Below are 24,727 nucleotides of genomic sequence, written 5' to 3'. Positions count from 1 at the left end.
CTCCCGCAGGACACATAAAATACCCCCAAACAACATGCAAAGTTCCAAGTTAGTGCTCTAAGTAATTCTAAAAGTGGGGAAAAGTGATCTATCAAAGACAAAACTAACATGCAACAACAAATTAACAAGTTTAGGAGAGATTTAAAGACTCTTGCAACATCAAAATAAAATCAGAAAATAGATATAGAAAGGTGAAAGAAGTTACTAAATTGAAGCTTCAAAGTTGAGTATAATTACTGAAAATTAGAGAACAATCCTTGAATTCACTTCCACAACGATTAGATATGAGAATTTCTACACTAAATCATCAACTAAATTAATGAACTAAGTTGCTACCTAAGTGGAAAGTTGCTGAAAACTATTCTAAAAATGTTCTTTAAAATGAACAAAAAGGGTAGTATTTATACTCCCCGAATTTCATAGGTCACTCCGTCAAAAAGAAGTCGGGTACCTAGTTAGGAGCGCCTGCTCCAAGAATAGGAGCGCCCACTCCAAAGATATGAGCGCCCGCTCCGTAAGATATACGCGTCCGCTCCTCATGTTTTCAGATGGAGGCAGATTCAAAAGAACAGGGAGGAGCGCCCGCTCCTCCTGTTTTAGATTGAAGGCAGATTGTGGAAGAGCAGCTAGGAGCGCCCGCTCCTTTGTGAGTGCACGCCCGCTCCTGATACTATTAGATTTAGGCAGATTGTTGGGAAGATGAAGGAGCGCTCGCTCCACCAAGAGCGGGCTCTCCCTTCATTGTTTGTCTCCTCTAGTGTTCTTGCACGAGATTTGTTTGCTTGTCAAAGCTAGTCTCATACCTGCAATCATGGACAAACACATACAAAGAGGTGGCAAAGCCAAGATACAACATTTATATACAAAAAGGGGTTAGAAAGAGGGGAAAAGATTACAAAATTGGGTTAAAATCACCACAATAAGTGGTCAAATAGACCACTTATCAAATCTCCCCAAGCTAGCCAATTGCTTGTCCTCAAGCAATCCACATAGCTCAAAATAACTCGATAGATTAGTTCACTCAAAGAAAAGCACATGCATAGATACAAGAATCCTTAAGCAATAAAACTCGAGCATGAGGTATATGCCTAAGATCAACCACAGTCATAACTAGCCGAGGCCTAGCAATCCTTCCCGGAAATACTCAACTTAGGCATATTCAACTTATATTACTGCGTCACCATCACAAAGTTCAAATCCCCCTAATGGTAGTGTCTCATGACTCCTCGAAGGAGTCGGAAAAAAAAATAAATATAGTGGGTATTAAAACACTCGACATCTCAATGAAAAAGTACCCTCTCCATAAGCTTGCAAACCAAATCCCTCCACCGACGATGGCTTTAACTACTCTTACTAACAATACACAAAAATATGAGGATTTCGACACCAAGTTAAGGCATTCCAAGCTAAGATGTAATCCATTAAGAACAACCCTAAGTAGGGCTCTAACTTTGATCTCCAGATACAAACCACGATTATACTCTAAGCAAAAATGCACCCCAATCTTGTTTATTTCCTAGGGTGATGACTATTTATCACTTCTTCTCCTTTTTTTTTTTTTAGAGGAACACTTTATATACAAAACCAACTACTATTTACAATGAAACAAGGAAAATACATTTAATAAAACTAAAATTGGATGCCTTAACTTGCGATTATGCATACACACCTTATGAAACAACTTTCATCAATCAATAAGAGTAGTTTAGGCCGCGATCTTGGGAGTTGGAGTTCAAGTTCTCGATCTAGGTACTAATTCAAGGAGGATCCTTGCCATTCATTCAAGATGTTGATGGCTTGAAAAATATAAAACCTCACTTTTTAGGACAATGTGGGATAAAATAATACCTTTCTAGTTCAAATTCTTTCAAGATGGGCGACACCATCTTACCACAAACCTAGACTCTAAGTCTCGTACATTCGGTAAGGTTATTCTCACAGTAGCCTAAACTAGCCAATTCTATGTCCAGCCAAGGGCATCTAAACCATGCTCGAAATTTTATTACAAAAAGAAAGCAAGTATCTACCACATGCAATCCAATATCATCATTGTGAACCAACCAAAAACATATTTTCATTTTTCAAATCTCATTTTTCAATTTTTTTTTTAGAAGAGGGGAAATAGAAATTAATTAAAGAATTTGGATATTAGGGTTTTGGATTTTCAAGGGGAAAGAAGAGGGGATAAAGAAAGAGATTTGGATATTGGGGAAAAGAAAAGGGGAGATAGAGAAGGATTTGGATATTAGGGTTTTGGATTTTTAGGGAAAAGAATCATCAACTCAACAATCATCACAATCATCATCACAGACATCATCATCAATAAGAGACCAAGAGCAAACCAACCATGCCATGAATTCAACCATCAAGATAACCAACCTCAAATAGACCAAAGCTAACATAGAAGAAAGACGCTCTAATGCACACATATAATAGATAAGTAAGGCAAACACATCAACATGCAATCGTTCTAGCCTAAGCATGCCATATAATCATGAAAAGACGAACAACAATCAACCAAAAATTAGCATGCAATCTAAAACATATTACAACATAAAACCAACCACAATTCCCAAAGGCTAAACTAAGCCTCACATGCCAAACACTCCACATATAGGCTCAAACATCTCAATACATGAACAAAAGTAGCATCACAAATAAGCACATACACTATCAAAACCGAAAACCACCCCTATACGCAAGAACCACAAGACCCCCCCCCCCCAAAGCTAGACATTTGCTTACCATTCCCAAACTAAATTGTATACCGTGAGAAACATCATCCCCCCAAGCTAGAAATCGACACCGGCCTCGGTGTAACAAATGATGGGAAGGGAGAAAAGGGAACGGTAAATACAAATGTCTACATATCACCCCTATCATCCTCTCTTGGTGGCAATGGCATGTAGTTGTAACTTGGGTCTACATCGCCTGAATAAGAGGCATGATCAACATAAGAAGGAAGATCATAGTTGGGACGATTTCGGTAGTGGCAGAAATCCGGCGCACTACTCTCGCCCCAAACACCATCATACTTGGGTGGAAACCCAAAGTATCCCCTTAAGGGTTGGTTATCAATGTCCTCGAGGGTCATATTACCACAAGTGTCACAAACGTGGTAATAAGAAGGGTCCCCCCTAAAGTGACAACCCCCGGGTTGTGTATAATTGAAGGGAGGATAGAATCGTAACTCCGAAATGGAGCTACGAGGTCCTTGCCAGTAGGTTTAGGTGGGTTGGTTGTTATTCCAACTCGGAACCGACCCTTCTTGAACGGGGCAGTAAGGGTAGTTGACATAGGGAGGAAAGTATCCCCTTTCAACTTGATTTTGATATGTCATCTCAGAAACGTAGCTTTGGTATTAGTTCTCTTGCAAAATTCTTTGGTTGGTTAAATTGAGTTGGTTGAAAGCAGATTCTAGGTCAAAGGAAGAAGAAGAAGAGGAGGAACCGCCCATGAATCAAGGAATGGTGGAAATACTGTGGCGACGCAATTGGGATGGTTGGTAAGGGTCAGGAACTCCCGCGGGGAGTGGTTCAATTGGCACTTGCCAAGTGTTCCCTACGATGTTCATTACCGCCGCATTTGGAAGCATGCAACAGTGCTTACTCTTGACCAACCAAGAGTATCAGGTCACACGACCATGGATTTCAACAAGCATATGTATTGATGAAAGTCCACCAATGTCAAGGACATTAGAACCATTTACCGGGACCAATTGGTCAAGGTAGTTGGTATACCCCAATGCCTTTGTGATAATCATGATCGTACTCCCGCATTTTATCTCTCCTCTTAACTCCGTACTCTTCCTTATTTTTATACACCTTTTTATAAACAAGTATCCCATATTTACATTACCCTCAAGATCCCCCTCAAATCGGGAAGCTATAAAGAGGCATTTAATCTCCTCTTTAGTGAGCTTCCCAAGGTCCTTCTTCGAAAAGCAAGCTTACCCCATAATGCTCATGAATATACGGAGTACGGGGTGGATGATGTGGCTATCATGGCTAGACCGGGTTTTTCTTCATAACTTGAGAGGTAGATACTATCGGGGTCATATATTTGATTGAGGGTAGGCCAAGTAAAGATTTCGTTGAGGTGTGTCAAAGTTAGGGTCTTTTCGAAGTTAAAAGCCAAAATTTAATTTCGCACTCTAGTGGCTCCCCTTCACCGTTAATTCGGCGCATAGAAATAGATGAAAGGAATTCTAGTGTGATCGACTCGTAGGTTAGTTCCCTTTTTTGTAAGGAATTCTAACCATCCGAAATTGTCTGCCACAAGTCGAACCTCTTCATCGACCCCTAATTTACGGTATGCTTGGTCATAGAATCTAGTTGGAAGAATTTTTCTTTTTGAAATCTCATAATGTACTTTCTTATGCTTATTAGGGATTCTAATAGAGGGAGGAGCGGTGTTTTGGTTTTGGTTTTGGGTTTGGTTCTCATTAGATTGGTTTTCATTAATTCGAATTGCGGTATCTTGAGTTTTTCTTTTCTTTCCTCCTCCTCCAAATAATCTCAACATCATTTTGACTAAATAAGGGAAAAGGGTAAAGAGGTTCACTCAATCACACTACACCACAATCACCAAAATCACAACACAACCACCTAAACTTCAAACCCCCAAAATAATCCAAGTACCCGTTTCAATCAATCAAGTATATTCCAACACAAATTTCACAACCAACAAAATTTTCCAATCAACACACAACAATTTCAAATTCACCAAAAAATAAATAAAAAATCACAACTTTCAATCACTTAACTTAGCAATCCAAATATTATTTACAACAAGCTTAACTAAAGATTTCACTTAAGCACATGAAGCATAATAATTCTCAAATTTTCAACAAATTATGAAGTAAACTACACAATTCATTAAAAATAAACAAGAATAAAGAAGTTGGAAGAAAAACCACTAGGGTTTAAGAGGGAAATTGAAGTAAGTAAAGAATATTATACCCAAAGAGTATGAAAATACTCTTAATCACCTAAGTTTTGCTCAAATCTAGCTTTCTTTGCTCCAAATCCTTCAAGAATCCAAGCTTTCCTTGCTTCAACTATAGAGGTCTTTTAGGGTTTGGAAATTTTGTGCTCGAATTTGGATGAAATTGGTGTTGCTAGAAAGAGAATAGAATGAAGAACAAGAATTTGTGAATTTTTAGTGATGAATTTGATGAGAAAATGGGGATTATGAAGAGAGAAGTTGGAGAGAAATGGGAGATAAAGTAGATGGGAAGAGGAGAGAGAGTATGAAATGGTGATGAATGGTGAGGGAATGGGGAAAGTGGGTAAAAAAGAGATAAGAAAATCTTTCTTTTTTTTACCAGGTCTACATGGAGCAGGCGTGTAGTGAGGATCGGAAGGAGCGCCCGCTCTTGCATTTCAAAACCAATTCTTTTTCCTTTTCCAGAATAGGAGCGGGCGTGCAGGTCAATAGGAGCGCCCGCTCCTACCTTAGAAAATTCTTTATTTATTGAGACCCAGAAAGGAGCGGACGTGTAGTTAGTTAGGAGCGCCCGCTCCAAAATTAAAGTTAGCCACGACATTTGGCAGGAGCGCCCGCTCCTACTTTAGAAAACAATTATGATTTTGCAGCCAAGAATGGAGCGGGCGTGTAGCATTAAAGGCGTGCCCGCTCCAAATTTTAATTTAGCTACGACAACCTTCAAGAGCGGGCGTGCTGGTGGTGTGGAGCGCCCGCTCCTTTTGTTGCATTTTCTACTGATTTTCAAACCCAGAATGGAGCGGGCGTGGAGCATCCAAGGAGCGCCAGCTCCAAATTTTAATTTAGCTACAACATTATGTTGGAGCGGGCATGCGGAACTGCTGGAGCGCCCGCTCTATAACTTCAGAGACAAACTGTTTCCTCCTTCAAAACAGGAGCGGGCATGCAGCACTCTTGGAGCGCTCGCTCCAACACTTGGTGGAGTTCCTGACTTTTCCTTCAAAACCCCGAAGCAGGCGTGTTGTTGCTGAGGAGCGCCCACTCCTAAATTGAGATGTAGCTTCTGATTTACCTATCAGAAACGGAGCGGGCGTGTAGTTGTTATGGAGCGCGCGCTCCTTATGAGATCTGATAGTATTGTTTTAGCTTAAACAGTTTGGAGCGGGCGTGCATGCAATGAAGAACGCCCGCTCCTTCTGAGACCTGTAGCTATTGATTCCCTTGGAGCATATTGGAGCGGGTGTGCATGAGTTGAGGAGCGCCCGCTCCTGCTTCTTTTGAAGCTTTCTAATTCTGGGCTTGAGCTAGGAGCGGGCGTGCAATGAGGTAGGAGCGCCCGCTCCTAGCTGTTGACAGCTTTTCTGTTTTTTTTTTCTTTGCTTCTTTTTGCTCCAAAATCCTACATTAAAAATCTCATAAACACATTTTCAACCAATATGTTAGCAAAATCAGTTCAAGCACGCTTTCTTCTCTATTTTTCCACTTTCTCATTTTATTTATTCTCTCTCTCTCTTTTTTTTTCTTTTTCTTTTTATACTCGGGTTGCCTCCCTAAAGCGCTTCTTTAACGTCAATAGCTTGATGACCCCCACACTTAGGAGGTAAGAATACATTGTAACAACTCAATCAACTCAACATGAGCACCCCCATAGTAAGCTTGAGGCGGTGCCTATTGACCTTAAACGATCTCAGTCCACGTAAATCTAAAATTTTAACGGCTCCATGAGGGAACACTTCTTTGACAATAAAAGGACCACTCCACCTTGATTAGAGTTTCCCGGGAAATAATTTCATTCGTAAGTTGTAGAGAAGTACCTTTTCGCCTACAAGAAATGTTTTCTTTTCAATCTTTCAATCATGCAATTCCTTTGATCGAGCCTTATAGATATTAGAACACTCATCAGCTTCCAATCGAAGCTCTTCGAGCTCATGAAGATCAAGCCATCTTTGTTCACCCGCACTAGCCAAATCAAAATTAATCTTCTTAATGGCCCATTGAGTTCGATGTTCAAGCTCCACCGGAAGATGACAAGATTTTCCATAAACAAGTCGATATGGAGTTGTGCCTATTGGGGTCTTAAATGCCCTTCTATATGCCCAAAGAGCATCATCAAGTTTTTCCGACCAATCTTTCCTACTTCTAGCAACCGTCTTCTCAAGGATCAACTTGATTTGACCATTGGACACTTCTATTTGTCCACTAATTTGTGGATGGTAGGTTAGACCAAACATTTGATGAACTCCATGTTTCCTCAACATCCTTTGGAAGGCTCTATGCACGAAATGTGAACCATTATCATTTATCACCGCCCTTGGAAATATGATTTTCTTGAATAATTTAAATACTACCTTGTGGTCATTTGTTGGGGAGGCAATGACTTCAACCCATTTCGAGACATAATCAGCCGCAACAAGAATGTATTTATTCCCATGAGAAGAAGGGAATGGTCCCATGAAGTCTATACCCCATACATCAAATACCTCTAGCTCAAGGATTGGTTGTTGAGGCATCTCGCACTACTACATTTTTGACCTATTGCAACCCTCATTTCCGTTGCATTAGGCGTCAAAATCCGTGGCATTAGGCCTAATGCAACGGCCATGTACCGTGGCATCTGATGGCGTTGCAGTAGGTCTAATGCAACGACATATGACACCTAATGCCACGGCATCAATGATCCGTTGCATTAGATCAACACCTGATGCAACGACAACATTATTGTCGTGGCATTAGCTATACAACATTATTGTCGTGGCATTAGCTATAATATCTAATGCCACGGTTTCCTATACCTAATGTCACGATTCCCTATACTCTAATGCCACGGTTCCCTATACCCTAATGCCAATAATAATAATAATAATAATAATAATAATAATAATAATAATAATAATAATAATAACAACAACAACAATAACAACAACAACAATTAAGACGATTAAATTGGAATTTCATTAATATAAATTGAAGGTTTGTACATTATTGCCCTTAAAGGGAAAAGTTACAAAATCAAATTTCACTAATTAAATTAATTGAGAAAACTACAACAACTACAATCTTTGAGAGGCAAGCGACCAACATCAACAGCAGCAGTAGAGACCAGCAACACAACAAGTTGTCCCAACAGCAACAAGCTCAGTAGAACAGCAGCAACAGCCAGAACCAGGCAGAAAGCAGCACAACAGCTGATAGAACAAAACAGCAACAGCTGACAGTGTAGAACAGCAGAAATAGAACAACAGCAGTAAAAGGAACAACAATAGCAGTAACCAGCCAAAACTAGAGCAAGACAGCAACAGAAACTAGGCAACAAACCAGAAGCAAACAGGGAAAAGCAAGTCTAAACCAGGATGCCTTCTTCAACCCTACAACAGCTTAGAACAGCAGAGGCAGGCAAAAAAAACAACAACCAGGCAACCCAACAGCCTGAACCTGAACTAGCAGAGAACCTACACAACGACAGCAACCTGCACCCAGCAGCCCCACATGCAGCCAAACAGAAACTAGCAAGCAGCTAGCAGGACTGCCAATAACATAAACAGCAGCCAACAGCTCACAAATAGCAACACAAAACAACAGAAGCCAATTACAACTCTTTTTAATAAAAAGAAGATGACCAAATTAACCACTACAAAACTGTAACTCAATCTCATCATAAAAGTTTGCTAAACATCTTTTAAACTAGAACATGAACTGTAACAAAGAAATTTTACTCAAACTTTTCATTCAACGTTAAGTATCCATAATAAACATTAACATTTTAACATGGGTATGTAAATAAGGAGAGCTGCTGCGCAAGTATCGCAACAATTTACTCCAAAATAGTTGAAATTTTCATTAATTATGACCTTTGGACACAAATTAAACAAAATCTGGGTAACATAGGTGACTTCTTAGAACTACTGCTGGAGTGCTGGTACCTATACCTTAGAACCCTTACTTTCCTTTGAGTTTGCAATAGGCATAGAAACAAGAACCGAGGAAGCCGGTGCCTTGACCGAGAATGTTGAACTAAGACCAAAACAAGAGCAAAAGAATTGAATCAGGGAGCCAAAATCAACTATTATTACGCGAAGAGGACAAAAACAATAAACTTACCAAGTCAAATGGAAGGCCGCAAAATAAAAGCCAGCCAAGTCCAATTGTAAAAACATCCTATAACATCAGTTATATCATTGCAGTCAGAAACAAGAGCCATTTTATTTCATAGCAACAAGTAATAATGCATTGATGTTTGCATTGTAATGACTTACCTTCAAGTTGCCACATATAGTCTGTGTGAGTGCTGAATTCAGGGCTGTATTCCAGAACACAGTGTAATTCAAGAAGAATGCCAAGATACAGGAAAGAAACATGACAGCCTGGAAAAAAAATTACCATTAATCTGTATTCATTCTGCCAGATTAAAGACATAGGTGAAACGTTGTACAATCATTTTTTTCGGAGTTATATAAGAATAAGCACCTGAAAGCCGGGGGATGATAAGTGAAGAAAGCTAATCAACTTCTGAAGATCACCTTGGAAGAATGTTGACAGCAACAAAATCGGTCCACATATGATTCCTACAAGATGTTTTCTAAAACTCTTGAAATTACGCGTTCTCTTAAACTAACTAGGGATATCAACTCAGTCTAATGAATACAAGATGCTATGTTAGGAGCACATAAAATCATTTGTCCTAATACGTACCGTTGCACCACATGAGGCCAAATGTATTTAGGCCACTAGATTTTCCTGAGAAAACGATTAGATTGAATTAAATGTGAAGAAATATAATATGAAGGAACCGAGAAACAAAGAAGATTGTGGTATGAAAAAGCAAAATGTATGCTACCAAGACGAGCTATTGAGGTCAGATAGACTGCGGTACAAAGATTTGATAAGAGCACAACATCATAGTTATAGAAGTCGAATGAGAGGTCTCGTGCTCCAGCTACAAATGCACCAAGTATGATGATAGCCACACTGATAAATCCCTTGGAAATTTTTACGAAAGATGATATTAGCAACAATAAACATCTCATTTTCTCAGCTTGATCTAATATCAATAACAAGTCTGGTTTTCAAACCTCATACATAAATTACGGGCAAGAAAATACGCTATTAGTACAAAGCTTTGATTCTAAATACATAATGATGATGAAAAAATAAGTCTGAAAAGCGCTAAAGAGAGTCAGATTAGTTCAAATAAGGACTTTTCATGTGATAATATAAGAATGAGTACAAAGCTGCAAGAAACCGATTTATTTACCTGCCAAGAACACGAAGAGAATACTTTTGACATGCCACTAAATACTCGACCACCATAGTAAAAGCCACAATTGTACGCCTCAGAGTTGTGTACATAGGAACATTTACACCACGAACAGATTCCATCAAAACTAGCTTTATTTCATGGAGTATGCCAACAGAATTCGACAACATTAATTGCTTCTAGAATCTTAATTACATACATAGTGACTATATTAGATAGAAGATATACCATGAATAGCAAGTATGAGAACGCGAGAGGCAGGGTCTGAACTAGTGTCTTGAAAGGTACAATAATGATTGGATTGTCAAAAGTTTTAAGCTATTTATCATTTGTGAATGCATTGATCTTCCAATGTCTCATTACGTAGAGAAAAAAGCACGAGCATATCAACTGTAAACCAAGGTTCAGAGAACGAATTAGTTACTGAACAATTAAGCAAGTAGCTTAGAAGATTAACATCATTTAGCTAGTAGACAGCCAAACCATGCATAAGGATAAAGGCCAAACTAATAGAAAGAATAATGCCACATATAAAAGCTAACATAAATAAAAGTTATGGTTCATACTCTGGCATGGTTCCCTCAGCTGGCTTGTCTAACTTTACACCTGTTTGATTGAAAAAAAAAATTCTAAGAATACCGGGATCAAGTTGGCTGGCTATGTTCTGTACTACTTCACCAGGTTTCTTGGCTGTTGACATTGAAAAACTTAGAGCTTATAGAGTCTAGAGTAAATAAAAGGTTAAAGACAAAGGTTTAAGTTTGTTAAACTGATCAAATCTAGCTACTGAACCTTGCTGTATTTCTGAGCATGTTATTCTACATTTTCAATAGGCAAAGTAAGTTAAGCAGAAATTCTATAGTATGATACATCACTTTCCTAGTGAACAACTTCCATAAATCCGGTCACACCAAAGCATGAGACATTGATAGCGCCCAAGTGTCATTGCCTTAATTCACATTGAAGAGAAAAATTAAGAATCTACTAAGACTACTATCAATCTATCATTGGCTCTTCATTATCCAAATCAAAGGGTGAAAAAAAGAGGAATTACAGAAAGCTGAGGAAATCGGGTTTGGTTTTCAAGCAATTACGACCCTCTATTTCAATTTTTTTTTTGAAAAAGGGGAGTGTTAAGAAGGAGAGCAGTGGAAGATCGGTAATCATAAGATAATATGCATGCTGTGAAATAAAACATTCACCAAAAAGAAAGCCACATAACTAGTACAGCCTAAAGCCAAACATACACTAAACAACAAAAGTTAAAAAGGATACTACGAAGAAAACTACAAGGTATTAGCCAAAAAGCAGAACCTGTAGGTTCCAGCATACCAACTGCTCATGCACCTACTTCCAAAGACTCAATAATGGGATGGTGGGCTGCAATTAGCTCACAAACAATTCAATGATCTCGCCAGCCAATACATTTAGATCAACTAAATAGTAAAGAATAAAAAATTTGAGCAGAATCAGGAAAAATGAAAACACAAAAATTTAAACAAAAACGCAAGGAAACCATAAATAAGATAAAAAAAATGTAGTACTACGGTAAGACTGTAGATCAGGAAGAGTATCAAGAAGATTGCTCACCTTAATCGTTCTCTTTCTCTCAATCAAACCAGCAAAAATGAAAAATTAATTTAACAAAATTGATGACATCAGAATTATGGAAGCAATTACATACGAAAACCCTAATTAAACAAATACTAGCACAATTTTTGAGAAATTATAGCATTTAACAATTAAATTGAGCCATTTTCAACGAATTATACTAGAATAAATTTAATTATTTCAAAATGCATACCAGTAACTTGAGATTAATTGAGTGCAGCGAGAGAGGACTGGGTTTGGAGGTTAGAGATGTAGGGTTCGGAGTCGAAAGGAGGGAGAAAGAGGTCGTTCTTGAACCATAAAGGGTTAAATCGTAGATTGGGTCGCCGAAGAGGTCGGTGTTTGAGCGCGGTGGTGGTGCAGGCGGTGATTGCACCATTGCTAGATTAGCTGACGCCATTGTTGGTGGTTTTGAGGTCTGGGTTTTAAAGCGGATGCAACAACTACGACAAAAACGTACTCCTTCTCATCTACTGTGAAAATATGTGAATCTGAGAAGATGGGGAAAATGGAGAAAATGGAGTAAATGGGGAAAATGGTACTCTATAATCAATTAAGGTGAGAATGGGGAAAATGGAGAAAAAGGGGAAAATGGTACTGTACGTGAGAATTGTGAATAGAGGGAAGCAAATTAAAGACACCTGTTGTTCAAAATATTTGGTGAAAAAAATAGAGGGAAGAAATGCGCGCTTCTAAATTTTTCATGATACAACACATATCGTTGCAATAGCTCTTATTTTTGTTAAAATAGCTAGGCTATTGCAACGGTTCTTTAGAGCCATGGCAATAGCTCTACCTCTAAGAACATTAGTGTTAAATCCGTGGCAATAGCCTACTCTATTGCAACGGCAATTAAAATACCGTTGTATTAGCCTTTATTAGGTCGTTGCATTTGGTAAAAAATGTAGTAGTGTCGTTACGCTTGAATATGTTGCCGGTTCATTGACAACGGTCACAAGTCTTCACAAACCCCCATGCATCCTTAAAGATGTGAGGTCATCACAAACCACTTTGCAAGATTTTCAAAGCTGTTTTGTTGGTTCCCATGTGGCCTTCACAAGGGTCAGAATAACACATTTTCAACACATTTTGCACCTCTTCATCTGGGACACACTTTTGGAGCAAACCATCTACTCCTCTCTTGTAAAGAATGGGGTCATCACACAAATAGTGTTTTGCCTCTCTTTTAAGTTTCTTCCTTTGATTCTTAGAGAAATCGGGAGGAAACTCCCCACATGCCAAGTAGTTCACCAAGTCGGCGATCCAAGGAAGCTCTTTCTCATTTAAGAAATAAAGTACATCATCTTTTAATTCATCAAAAATGGGTACTTATCATCACTTACTTGCACATTCTCCAAACAGGAGAGATGGTCCGTCACTACATTCTCGGCCCCTTTCTTATCACGGATTTTAACACAAATTGTTGAAGTGAAAGGACCCAATGAACAAGACAGGGCTTAGACTCTTTCTTTGCTACTAGGTACTTGATAGCCGCATGATCAGTGTAAACAATAGTTTTGGAACCAATGAGGTAGTTCTAAAACTTCTCAAAAGCATGTACCACGGTAAGAAATTCTTTCTTCGTTGTTGTGTAGTTTCGTTAAGCTTCATTCAAGGTCTTAGACATGTAATAGATGACATGAAGCTTCTTTTTAATTATCTTGGAAAGCTCTAGTACCTCTCACATTGGAATTAGAAGCATTTTGATTAGAAAACCCTCTATTGTTGTTATTATTCCAATTGTTCCTAGCATTGGTGTTTCCTCCTTGGTGATATTGATTTTGATTCCCATAGTTCCCTTAATTATAATGGTTATGGTTACCATAACCACCTTGTTGGTTATAGTTACCTTGGAAATTTTGGTCCCTTTGGTTCCTATTACCCCCTTGGTTTTGGTTATGGTAATCATAATAATTATTTCTTTGATTATAGGAATTTCCCCCTTGCCCTCTTTGATTAGGTGGTATATACCTTTGATTGTCATATCTAGGTCTATTATCATAAGACAAAGCATTAACATGTTCATTTTCAAGTTCATTACCATCCTCATATTGGGGTCGGGGTTGGGAATCATAAGTGCAAGAAGAAGTATCATGATCATAAGAGCCACAATTTTTACAAAAGAGACACCTACTAGGCATGTGATGAGGAAGAAGTAGAAGGATTAGAATTCATACCTCTCCCCTTAGATTGGGAGGGATGTTCTTGGTGTGAAGAGGGAGAATCAAGCTTGGCTTTGATTGATGTCATCTCCTTGCCGTGGTTGGCGATTTGAGATGTCAAATTGTTGATAGCATTGAGGTGATCGACAGAGTAAACCGCATTCCCTCCTTTGCTTGAGGACTCCCTTTCCCTTTCTTGCCAATCCATATGGCGCCTCACAACATCCTCTATGATCTCTATCACTTGGTCCTCCGTCTTGTTCATTATCGGTCCACCGGATCTCGCATCAAAACTAGTCTTCCCTTGGGGGCTCAAGCCTCCATAGAAAATTGGAATCACTTGGTATGTGGGAACACCATGATGAGGACACTCCCTTTGATATTCCTTATACATTTCCCATGCCTCATATATGGTTTCACTAGCTCTTTGTCGGAAGCCTTGGATCAATGCCCTTGCTTCGGCCATCTTCTTTTGAGGGTAGAATCTCCCTAGGAAAGTCGTGGTGACTTCATCCCATGTTCTTAAAGAATTGGGTCTTACCTCCTTCTCAAGCCATTCAAGAGCTCTTCCTATTAGGGATAAAGGAAAAAACTTTAGTCTCACAAACTCTTGAGTGACTCCGTTCACCTTGATCGTGGTACAATATTTCTCAAAATCGTTCAAGTTTGCAAGGGGGCACTCGTGCTTTGCTCCACTAAATTGCCTCCTTTCAATCAAATTTATCATCGCAGGCCGAGTCTTAAAATCATTGGCCGGGGTTGTTGGAGGAACAATCCCACTTGAAGCTCTATAAGCTCCCGGAGTTCCCAACTCCTTCAAAGGTCTTTGCGATGGTGGTTGTGGGTCACCCATTTTCTCTTGTTGTTCCTTGAAATTGAACTCCCTAGTTGGGGAAGTAGTCAAGGGCCTAAAACCGGCTCTCCTTCTTCTTTTATAAGTTCGTTCAATCTCTGGATCGTAAGGTACCAAAATTCGGTTATGGTTTCTGCGCATACACACTAAACAATTGAAATTAGCAACACAAGGCTTCAAGTGTAGCCAAAAAGAAACAAACTGTTTTTGTATTTTTCTTGTAATGGTGAACTAGACTCAAGCAATCAATTAGCAATTAACAACACCGTTCCCCGGTAAGGGCACCATTTTGATGGGCGTTAGAAAGGTCGCACATTCCACACTCACTCAAACACATTTATAAGCAAACATCTCCCAAACCAAGCATAATCATAAGTAAGAGTTCGATCCACAAGGAACGGGATATAATCGCTAAATATCTTAAAACCTAAGCTAGTTTGAAGACTTTGGTTGATTTGGGGGTTTGTCAATTAGACAAACAAGCTATTGTTTCTAAATCAAGTAATTAAAAACACTAGGGAATGGGATCCACTCAACCATGGTAACCAAGCATATTAGGAGCAAATAGAGACAATAGATAGCAAAGACTACATGTAAAACAAACCTCATGCAATTAAGAATATAACTCACACTCCTAAACTTAGATCCCTCACTAGTTTAGCAAAATGAGATAATAATCAAATTGAAATAAGTAATGATAAACTTAATTCACATTCCCATATCATGTCATCAAGTCCAAAATAAAGGGTAGCTACTCCTATCAAAGTGAACTAACAAGAAATTCCATATAATCAATTTAATCACAAATCGATCATCAATATGTCTCCCAAACTCACTTAATTAACCATTAGGTTGAGTTTCACCCAACCCCTAGCAATAGGACTACTCACAACTCATTGTGAGTAACATGCAAAGTTCCAAGTTAGGGTTCTAAGTAATTCTAAAATTAGGGAAAAGTGATTTATCAAAGATAAAACTAACATGAAACAACAAATTAACAAGTTCAAGAGAGATTTAAAGAGTCTTGCAATATCAAGATAAAATCAGAAAATAGATAGAGAAAGCTGAAAGAAGTTACTAGATTGAAGCTTCAAGGTTGAGTACAATTGCTGAAAATTAGAGAACAATCCTTGAATTCGCTTCCACAATGATTAGATTTGAGAATTTCTACACTAAATCATCAACTAAATTAAAGAACTAAGTTTCTAACTAAAAGGAAAGTTGCTGAAAACTATTATAAAACTATTTTATACTCCCCGAATTACATAGGTCACTCCATCAAAAAAAAGTCGGGTACCCAGTTAGGAGCGCTTGCTCTGAAAATAGGAGCGCTCGCTCCGTAAGATATGCGCGCCCGCTCCTAATGTCTTCAGATGAAGGCATATTCAAAAGAACAAGGAGGAGCGCCCGCTCCAAAGGGGGTGCATGCCCGCTCCTCCTGTTTCAGACTGAAGGTAGATTGTAGCAGAGCAGTTAAGAGCGCCCGCTCCATTGTGAGTGCACGCTCGCTCCTGCTCTTCTCAGATTTGGGCAGATTGTTGGAAAGATGAAGGAGCGCCCGCTCCTATGGAGCTGCATGCCCGCTCCACCAGGATCAGGCTCTCCCTTCATTGTTTGTCTCCTCTAGCGTTCTTTTACGAGCTTTGTTTGCTTGTCAAAGTAAGTCTTATACCTACAATCATGGACAAACATACAAAGAGGTGTCAAAGCCAAGATACAACATTTATAAACAAAAAGGGGTTAGAAAGAGGGGATAAGATTACAAAATTGGGTTAAAATCACCACAATACATGGTCAAATAAACCACTTATCAGACACGTGGTAGAACAAAGGAGCATGTGAAAGAGAGAAGGCCTCCTTACATCAGGAGGCCCAAATCCCAAGAAAAGCGTCATAACGATGCCCTTAAAGGACACATGTCCTACTCTGATTGCGCCGCCAATCAGATCACTCCTTTTTAGGGCACCAACCCTAAAGTGCACACATTCTAACCCCTATAAATACTCAAATCATTTATGATGGGAGGGTGGATTGAGACGTATCGTTGAAGGCATATTAAATTACTCTAACTTCTCTCTACTTTCTCTCTCTAAAATACTTTCGTTTTCCGATCACTAACTTGATCATCGGAGGCGAATAATCCGTCAAACGGAATATTCATTATTTTGCAGGTGTATGCGGCTATCTGGCTATATTCAAGACCTGTATCCCGAGGGATTCCAAAAAACCCCGAAACACTAAAGGCTTTTGGTCAAACGATGGAAGTAAAGTGGATTAGCCTAGGTTGAACCCAATCAAAGGCCCAGGAAGTGGAGTACACCAGCTATAAGGCAAACCAGGAGTTTTAATTTGAAAAGGAGAATTGGCGCCAATAAGGATAATCGCACAACAGTTATGGGAGTTAGCAGAAAACCGCTCTAAGATTGCCTATAAATAGAAGTAAAGAAACAAAAGGAAGGCATCAGCAAATTAAATCAATCAACAACAAGCATTTTATTTTTTTAAGATTTCTTCTTAACTTCCTTTATTTACACCGGGCTTAGTAGCCAAGCGATAGTTTAGTTTCTTAGCATGTATTAAAGATCAATCGTCCTTTCCAATTGTATGAACATGGAGATAACCTTTCCGTTAACTTGTATAATTGTCGACCTGACTTTATCTTTTAATTAATGGAGAGCAATTGCATCTTTTGTCATATGTTTATCTACTCATTTCTTTGGAAAAAAAATTCTTTACTGTTTGTTTTGTCATGTTAGCAAGGTTATCAATCTTTTGAAATCAGTAAAAAGAGGGGCAGCCCCTTAATACTCTAAAACAAGATATATGTATGTATATGTGTGTGTGTGTGTGTGTATGTGTGTATCCATATACAATAGGTAGGGTTCTTTTAAAGAACACTAAACCCAAAACCTAGAATATTCCAGTAAGTACAGGAATATAATGGGCATCCACAAATATTTCATAACACTTTATCGAAAATTGTGCCTCATTAAAACCTTGTTAGGAAAAACCCTGTGGGATAAAAACCTAATGAAGGAAAAAAAAAAAAAGTAAAACAATCTTCGTAATACCCTCGGGATGTTGCCTCATTAAAATCCTTCCTGGAAAACCCAATGTTGGGCAAAACCATGGTTAAGGGAAAAAGAGTGCAGCGTGTATTTTCTCCCCCTGATGAGTACATAACTTGATATCATCTAGTGCTACTATATATTTAGTATCATTAGGTGTCTTCTCATATGTAGTAGAAAATCATTCCTTGATCTTCAACTCTCCTAAATTGAATTTGCATCTTCAAGTCTTTACGTGAACATGTGAAGTGTCTTTATTTCACCATATATAGATTAATCTTTATAGCATTCCAAACCTCTGTTTGATTAAAGTTACTTTAAAGGTTAAACTTATGCGGTTACGCCTTCTTCAGGAGGTCGTGAATAATAGAAATTGATGATCATTATTTGATCAAACATTCCTTAATAATTATATGGCAACACATGATATTATTAATGTTGCTCTTCAATCTCGTATGAATTAATAATATACACATGTAATTATATACATTGATCATGGTTTTTTAGGACCATAATAAAACAATCTCACGCATAAGTATCCTATTGATATTTTTTAGAATTTTTATAATTGACATGATGGTTCTCCAACAAATACAAATAGTAATTCTCACTAACTCTCATATGCTCAAACTTCAGATTGAGATGTCAATGATGTAGTCGCATAGACTAAAAGTTTGATAATAATTACAATATTCAAAATATAAAATTTGTAGGGCTAGATATATAAATATGTCGTACATAAGTTCTTCCGGAACTTTTCTTACATGATTTATAAATAATATTATATCAACGTCATATATAATTTCATCATAATTATAAGCCCATTGGAATATAAATATCTCTTTCTAATATTTCATCAAATTTGTAAATATGCCTTACTATATATTGAATGAACATTCACACATACCACAAATATTATATAGAAACTAATGCATGCAATTTGAGATATGTAAAACACGATAACATATTAAACGAAAAGTACAATGAGTAATGCATTTAACAACTTCCGACATATGCAATGAATAATCCATTAACCTATGACTCACACATGCATATGAACAACATAGGACCCAAAATAATACAAGACATTATACAGTGTGGATTTAAAAATTCATATTTCATTGGACTTATAGTCCATGATAAACTTTGATTATTATCATTATGTCGACATCAAATTGGACATATATGTTTCATATCTCTTATTCACTAGTCCATTCTATCATGTATATGCATATTATTTATCGGTCTCATAGTATACCAATATTATAAAATTCAGTAAGATACAATTTCGCATGCTAATTTACTATGATATCTGAATACATCTCCAATTGGTACCATTAAAACCTCTTTTTTTTTTTATTTATCATAGGCCATCTACTATAGGTCAGATATCTATACCACCTATCTAGGGTATTTCTCACACTATAGTATTAATACACTATTATTACACTTTAAAAATATGAACTGCACTATCTTGTCATATATCACATATTTATATTGGAACCGATCATACAATCTACACTTTAGGTGTAGTGATGCAAAAAAAATTGGTAAGATCTATCTCAATGTATGCACATTCTCACTATGACCAAAATATTATCTCTCTATGCCTTTAAAAGGGTCATAATGGTGTACAAATCAAATCATAGATGTGCAACCTATTTTGATACAAAAGTTGGCATGTAACTTTACAAAGTATCATTAGAGGGATCAACTAATTATAATTTTATAATTTTGCCAACTTACTTTAATTCTTCTCCCCCTAAGTTGGTAAAAGATATCAAATATTGGGGCAATTCTTCACCAATTTCATGAGCAACAAATCTCTCAGGATAATCATATTCAAAAAATTTCTATCTCTTCTGGAGAATAATGAAATTTTTCTCTCTTCTAGAGATCAATGTTAATAGGGAGTCATAAATTATGCAGTTCTCTACTTTCTTGTTCTATTTCTTATGTGATGACATAAAATAGCCCCAATCAAGAGATTAATTTACTATTAAAATCACTTGTATGTAAAGCCACTCTATGGTGATCTTCTAATTTTCTAAATACTCTAATAATGAATTTCTAGTTACTCAAAATCTTTATATATACAAGTTGTTTTAGTGAGCTTCTAGCCACTTATTACTTGTTCACATGCAAAATTGTTCAAAACTAGCATATATTCTCTTGAAATTTATTCAAAACAAACTACGTAGTATTAAAATCACATCTAAATATAGCTCAATTTCAATGTTATGTCTTACCATTCAATTCACTTCATATATCTAACATGAGAGAGCGTCGGCACATTATTTTTCATATCAAATGAAACATTGATTTTCTAAAACAGGTAATTACTGAACCCAGATGGCCTAATTTAACTATCTCATCCAATCACTTCTCTAAATTTGAACTCTGGACAGTTTTCCAAAACTAGTGATCACTTTATTAAACTTACTTTATGCATGTCCATGAATATGATGTGATATTAGAACACCAACATGTGTTTCTTTATACATTTGGCAAGACAATCAACTAATATTTTATCCAATAATTACTCATACTCTGCTGGAGTTTTGACTATAATCTTGATACATGTTAATATTGTTGGACATTTCATACTCTTCTGGAGTCTTTTATATAATCATGGAACATATGAATTTTACTAAAAGTGATTTTTCCTAAAAATGTAATGGGATTTATCACTTCCTCAAATTTGTCATTGTCAATAGTTGCTCATTTCCTTTTTCGAAGGTTCTTATATTAAATCTATTGGACTACCACGTTTCAGGCGTGCTTTAGGTTCATTAGTAACTGATGTTGTCCTTTTGGGACATTAATTTTAATTGGAGCATTTACAACTGATATATAGTCAATGACATTTATTAATATCCATCTTCAAGATGGTGTCATTGTAAATATGTAATATTATGTGGTCAATTTTTTATATAAATTATTGACATTGATATTAAAGCTAATGTATGCACAATTGACCACCAATGTATCATACAATTAATGTGCAAGGATTACATATAATAATGAAATAAATAATATCTCCCCCTAATCCTTGCATATGGGGGATATGAAATTAATCCAAGTAATCCAATAACCTTAAAATCCCTTGCACTTTTTAAGCCAAAAATTCTTTTGGTAATGTCATGTATCAAGCAAAGAAAAATATTCTTATAAAGCTCTTACTTGATCCTCTTGTCCAATTATATTATTCTTTAGGTTGAAAATTCTATAAACTATGGGCATAATAAATACATTTTTCATGTAATTTGCTCATAATAGCATGTTTAATTTCTTGAGCTCATAACACTATTCTTTGCTCAAATAGATACTCTTATAAACTTTTCCATAAATTATATAAAATCAAGAAAACAACATGCAAATATACTAGTTAATTCTTCAATAATCATGAGATTTCTCATTCATTTCCGAGAATGGGCTAATAAGTCTCGTGTGACATATATGGGAACACATTATTTTTGTGAACGGAGAATAATCTAGTAAACATACACTACTAGAAAACATGTAAATTTTGATGATATTTTTCCGTCGGATCCGGTTGTCGGAAAAGTTTTTGTAGGAAAAACGACCTTTTCCGACGGAATTTCCATCAAAAACACTTTTCCGATGGAAGTCAATCCGTCGGAAGAGATTTTCCAGCCCGAAAAAAGTCTGTCAGAAATTTCTGTATTCCGCCGAAAATTTTCGACGGAAATTCCGTCGGAAAATGCTTAAAAAAAAAAAAAAAAAAAAAAAAAAAGCCTGCCACCACCCCCCACCACCAGCCCACACCAAAACTCTCCTAACCCGTACCACTACCCACTACCCAACCACCAAAACCTCCAGAACCCCTACTCAACTAACCGAACCAAACCCACCCCCTAACCCTAAACGACTAGATTCACCACCTTAACTTACCCCACCTAACCCTAACCTACCCAAATCCAGATCTACCACCCAAACAAAACCCACCTAAACCAAACCCAGATCTACAACCCTAACCCTAACAAATTCGGCCGAACCACCCATACTAAGCAAACCCACCACCCACCTAAAACCACCACTGTCGCTGCCGAAAACCACAATCACAACCCAAAAATTAACAAAAATAAATAAAGAAAGAAAACTAAAATCCCAACCCAACCCCCAAAACCCGAACTCCAACAGCCACCACCCACCACCACCATAAATATTTAAAAAAATCCAATAAAACAACAAACAAAATAAAATCAAAATTAAAGAAAAAAAAAGATACATACATTAATTGGACCACACAAAACCTCAAAATTGGGTTTACGAGGCCAATTTCGACCATAAAAACTCTAGATCTAGAGTTTTCATGGTCGAATTTAACCTGAAAACATTTGTTTTCAACATGAGAAGAGAGAGAAAGGGCGAAAAAGACGAAAATTGTTGTTAATGTTGATGTCGGTGTTGGTGTTGTTATTGATGTCAGTGTTGGTGGTGCTGTTGTTGCGGCGATGGTTAGTATTGGCGGTGGTGGTGGGAGATATGAGGTGCTCGAAAGAAGGGAAAGAAGAGGAGAAAAAGAGAAGATGAAAGAGAAGAGAGAAAGAGATAAAGAACGAGAGAGAACAAGAGGAGAACGACAGAGAACGAAGAGGAAAGAAGGAAAACGAGAGAGAAGGAGAGGAGAGAGAAGAGGAAAGACAGAGAGAAGGAGAAGGGGAAAGAAAAAGAAGAGGCGAAAAAGAGAATAAGGGGAGTTGTACGTGTCTTAGGGTTTTCTTTATAAGGTTTTTTTTTCTTTTTTTTTCTTAATTATATTCCAACATAATAAAAATCCTTCGGAAAAGGTAATTTCCAATGGAAAATCCGTCGGAAAGTATATATATTCCGACGGAAATTTCCGACAGAATTGTTGACTTTGTCGGAAATATCCGACAGAATAAAAATCCGTCGGAAATTTCGATTTTTCCTACGGAATAATGTGTCCATCGGAACCAGTCCGTTGGAATTTTCCTGTTTTCTAGTAGTGATACTTTCAAAACTATTAGACATTTCTAGATTGTTCTAGAAGGTTTCTAACCCATTATAAATTTAAGGAACTTCAAGTTCATATGTCCGAGAATTTTATGTTCAATTTACACATCATTCCCATAATCCAGCTTCATGTATTATCGTGTCTACTAAAAAATTATCCCATACTAAGCAAATATTTACTAATATGAATCCTTCAGTTTAATAAATTAACTTAACTTAATTCTAATAATTTAATTAGACAATCTACACATTTAGAACGGGAAAGTAATAACAAAATGGGACTTAATTAGTTAAAGCTGTAATCAAAACATACCTTAGTTGATATACTCAACTATACTGGCCAAAGTAAAGCTTAGGAAACTAGAGCAACCACATGATGAGCACACAATATTAGCGTGTCATATGTTAGTGGAAAAACTATACTTAAGATATCAAGGTCATTCACAAAATAAATTTATGGGATGACAACTAGTTTCGTGGGAAAATGACATATTATACGTATAAACAACTAAAATATACTTGCTACTTTCACTTAACAAAAGTTCATGTACAGAACACTTGTAAACATTCAAGAAGTATTATTTCTATTTTCTCATTCTTACCACATGTGGAGTATATACTAATTGAACTTTGTACAACCTTACTTGTTGGTCTTTTGCCAATCCAAACCATTCACTTTTGTTATCAAGCATAGAGAAATAATGGGTCTCATATAAACCTTCAACAAGAAAAATAAAAGCTATAACTCTAGCAATATAATTAAACATATTTCAAGTTCACAAGAATTACTCCTAATTAAATTTTCTTTTAATTCAAGCCAATAGGGATACTCACATAAAAGAAATTAGCATGTACACAGTCAATGCTCAAGACTATCATTTGTTAGGCCTAGAACAAAGAATAAAGTTAAACAACGTGAATTTTTCAAAAGTTGAACTAACAATCATCAACTGTTAGAGCCCATAAACAATCATGATTTTAACAATATACACAACAACTATTAGCAGGAGTAAATTACCTGCATCTTAACAAGTCATTAGCACATTAGCCACATATATTAAACAAATTCGTACAAGAGTCTTCTTCAATACACTCACTAAGATGGGTGAAACCAATTTACTACTTAGTCTGAAATCTTCAATACACTCATTCCCCACACATGAAGAATAAAACATCCAATAATAATAAAATTATGCATAATCGAAGCATATTATGTAAAATAGTATAAGGATAGAATTATATAACAATAATAAATTGAGAAATTACTTTAATTTATGGTGCTCTGGTAGTCTCCACAACTCCAAGAATTAATTTAGGAGTATCATCTCCTAAACACTTGATATATTTAACCTTGCCGGTTGTCGCAATCTTGATACTTGTCCATGCATACGAAGCCACTGGTGATTTATGACATTAAAAGTGAAATCTTTCCAAGCAACAACAATGTATTATACCTAACCAAATTACTAATGATTCCCATATCATCGTAATCCCTTGTTGAGAATTAAAGCATGGGGTTGTCGCTAGTATCATACTACTAGAGTATCATGTAATTAAAAAATGATTACATACACCACCCTAATGATTTGAACATTATTGTTGATTTGATTCAAAGAGTGTCGATTTTAATTACGCTCTACCAATTAAATATATGATCCCCAAATTCGAATAACAGGTCCTAGAATTTCGACAGTTCGATTGCCTTCAATTCGGCAACTCGAATGAATTTTCGCATAAATTTCTCATCAAAAGACAATAATTAATGATGTACTGGTCTGGAGAATATATAATTATAATTTGATCTTAATCGATTTTAAGAGCTTTGGTATTG

At 36.8% G+C, this 24,727-nt stretch overlaps 1 protein-coding gene across 8 annotated transcripts; it reads right to left on the bottom strand.

The window, feature by feature from the left end:
* Positions 1 to 7,876: 7,876 nt before the first annotated feature.
* LOC110694489 (nucleotide-sugar uncharacterized transporter 3-like) lies at positions 7,877 to 12,464 on the bottom strand. Of its 8 annotated transcripts, none has more exons than XM_021871667.1 (8): positions 10,199 to 12,463; positions 9,782 to 9,912; positions 9,637 to 9,681; positions 9,412 to 9,509; positions 9,201 to 9,308; positions 9,046 to 9,102; positions 8,874 to 8,958; positions 7,877 to 8,132 (listed from the first exon to the last, which is right to left on the bottom strand). In XM_021871667.1, exons 1-7 carry the CDS (start codon positions 10,369 to 10,371, stop codon positions 8,884 to 8,886), a joined length of 687 nt encoding a protein of 228 aa, XP_021727359.1. In that variant the 5' UTR covers positions 10,372 to 12,463; the 3' UTR covers positions 7,877 to 8,132; positions 8,874 to 8,883. The 8 variants fall into 8 exon arrangements, with proteins under 8 accessions (XP_021727359.1, XP_021727357.1, XP_021727358.1 ...); XM_021871665.1 differs by having other exon boundaries at positions 7,877 to 8,958; positions 10,199 to 10,591; positions 10,768 to 12,463; XM_021871666.1 differs by having other exon boundaries at positions 7,877 to 8,958; positions 10,199 to 11,581; positions 11,792 to 12,463.
* Between the last annotated feature and the right edge of the window lie 12,263 nt (positions 12,465 to 24,727).

This window comes from Chenopodium quinoa, unplaced genomic scaffold, assembly GCF_001683475.1.
Source record: "Chenopodium quinoa cultivar QQ74 unplaced genomic scaffold, ASM168347v1, whole genome shotgun sequence".
Taxonomy (NCBI): Eukaryota; Viridiplantae; Streptophyta; class Magnoliopsida; order Caryophyllales; family Amaranthaceae; genus Chenopodium; species Chenopodium quinoa.
Note: the sequence above shows the minus strand (reverse complement) of the source record. Positions and strands in the feature narration are given on the sequence as shown.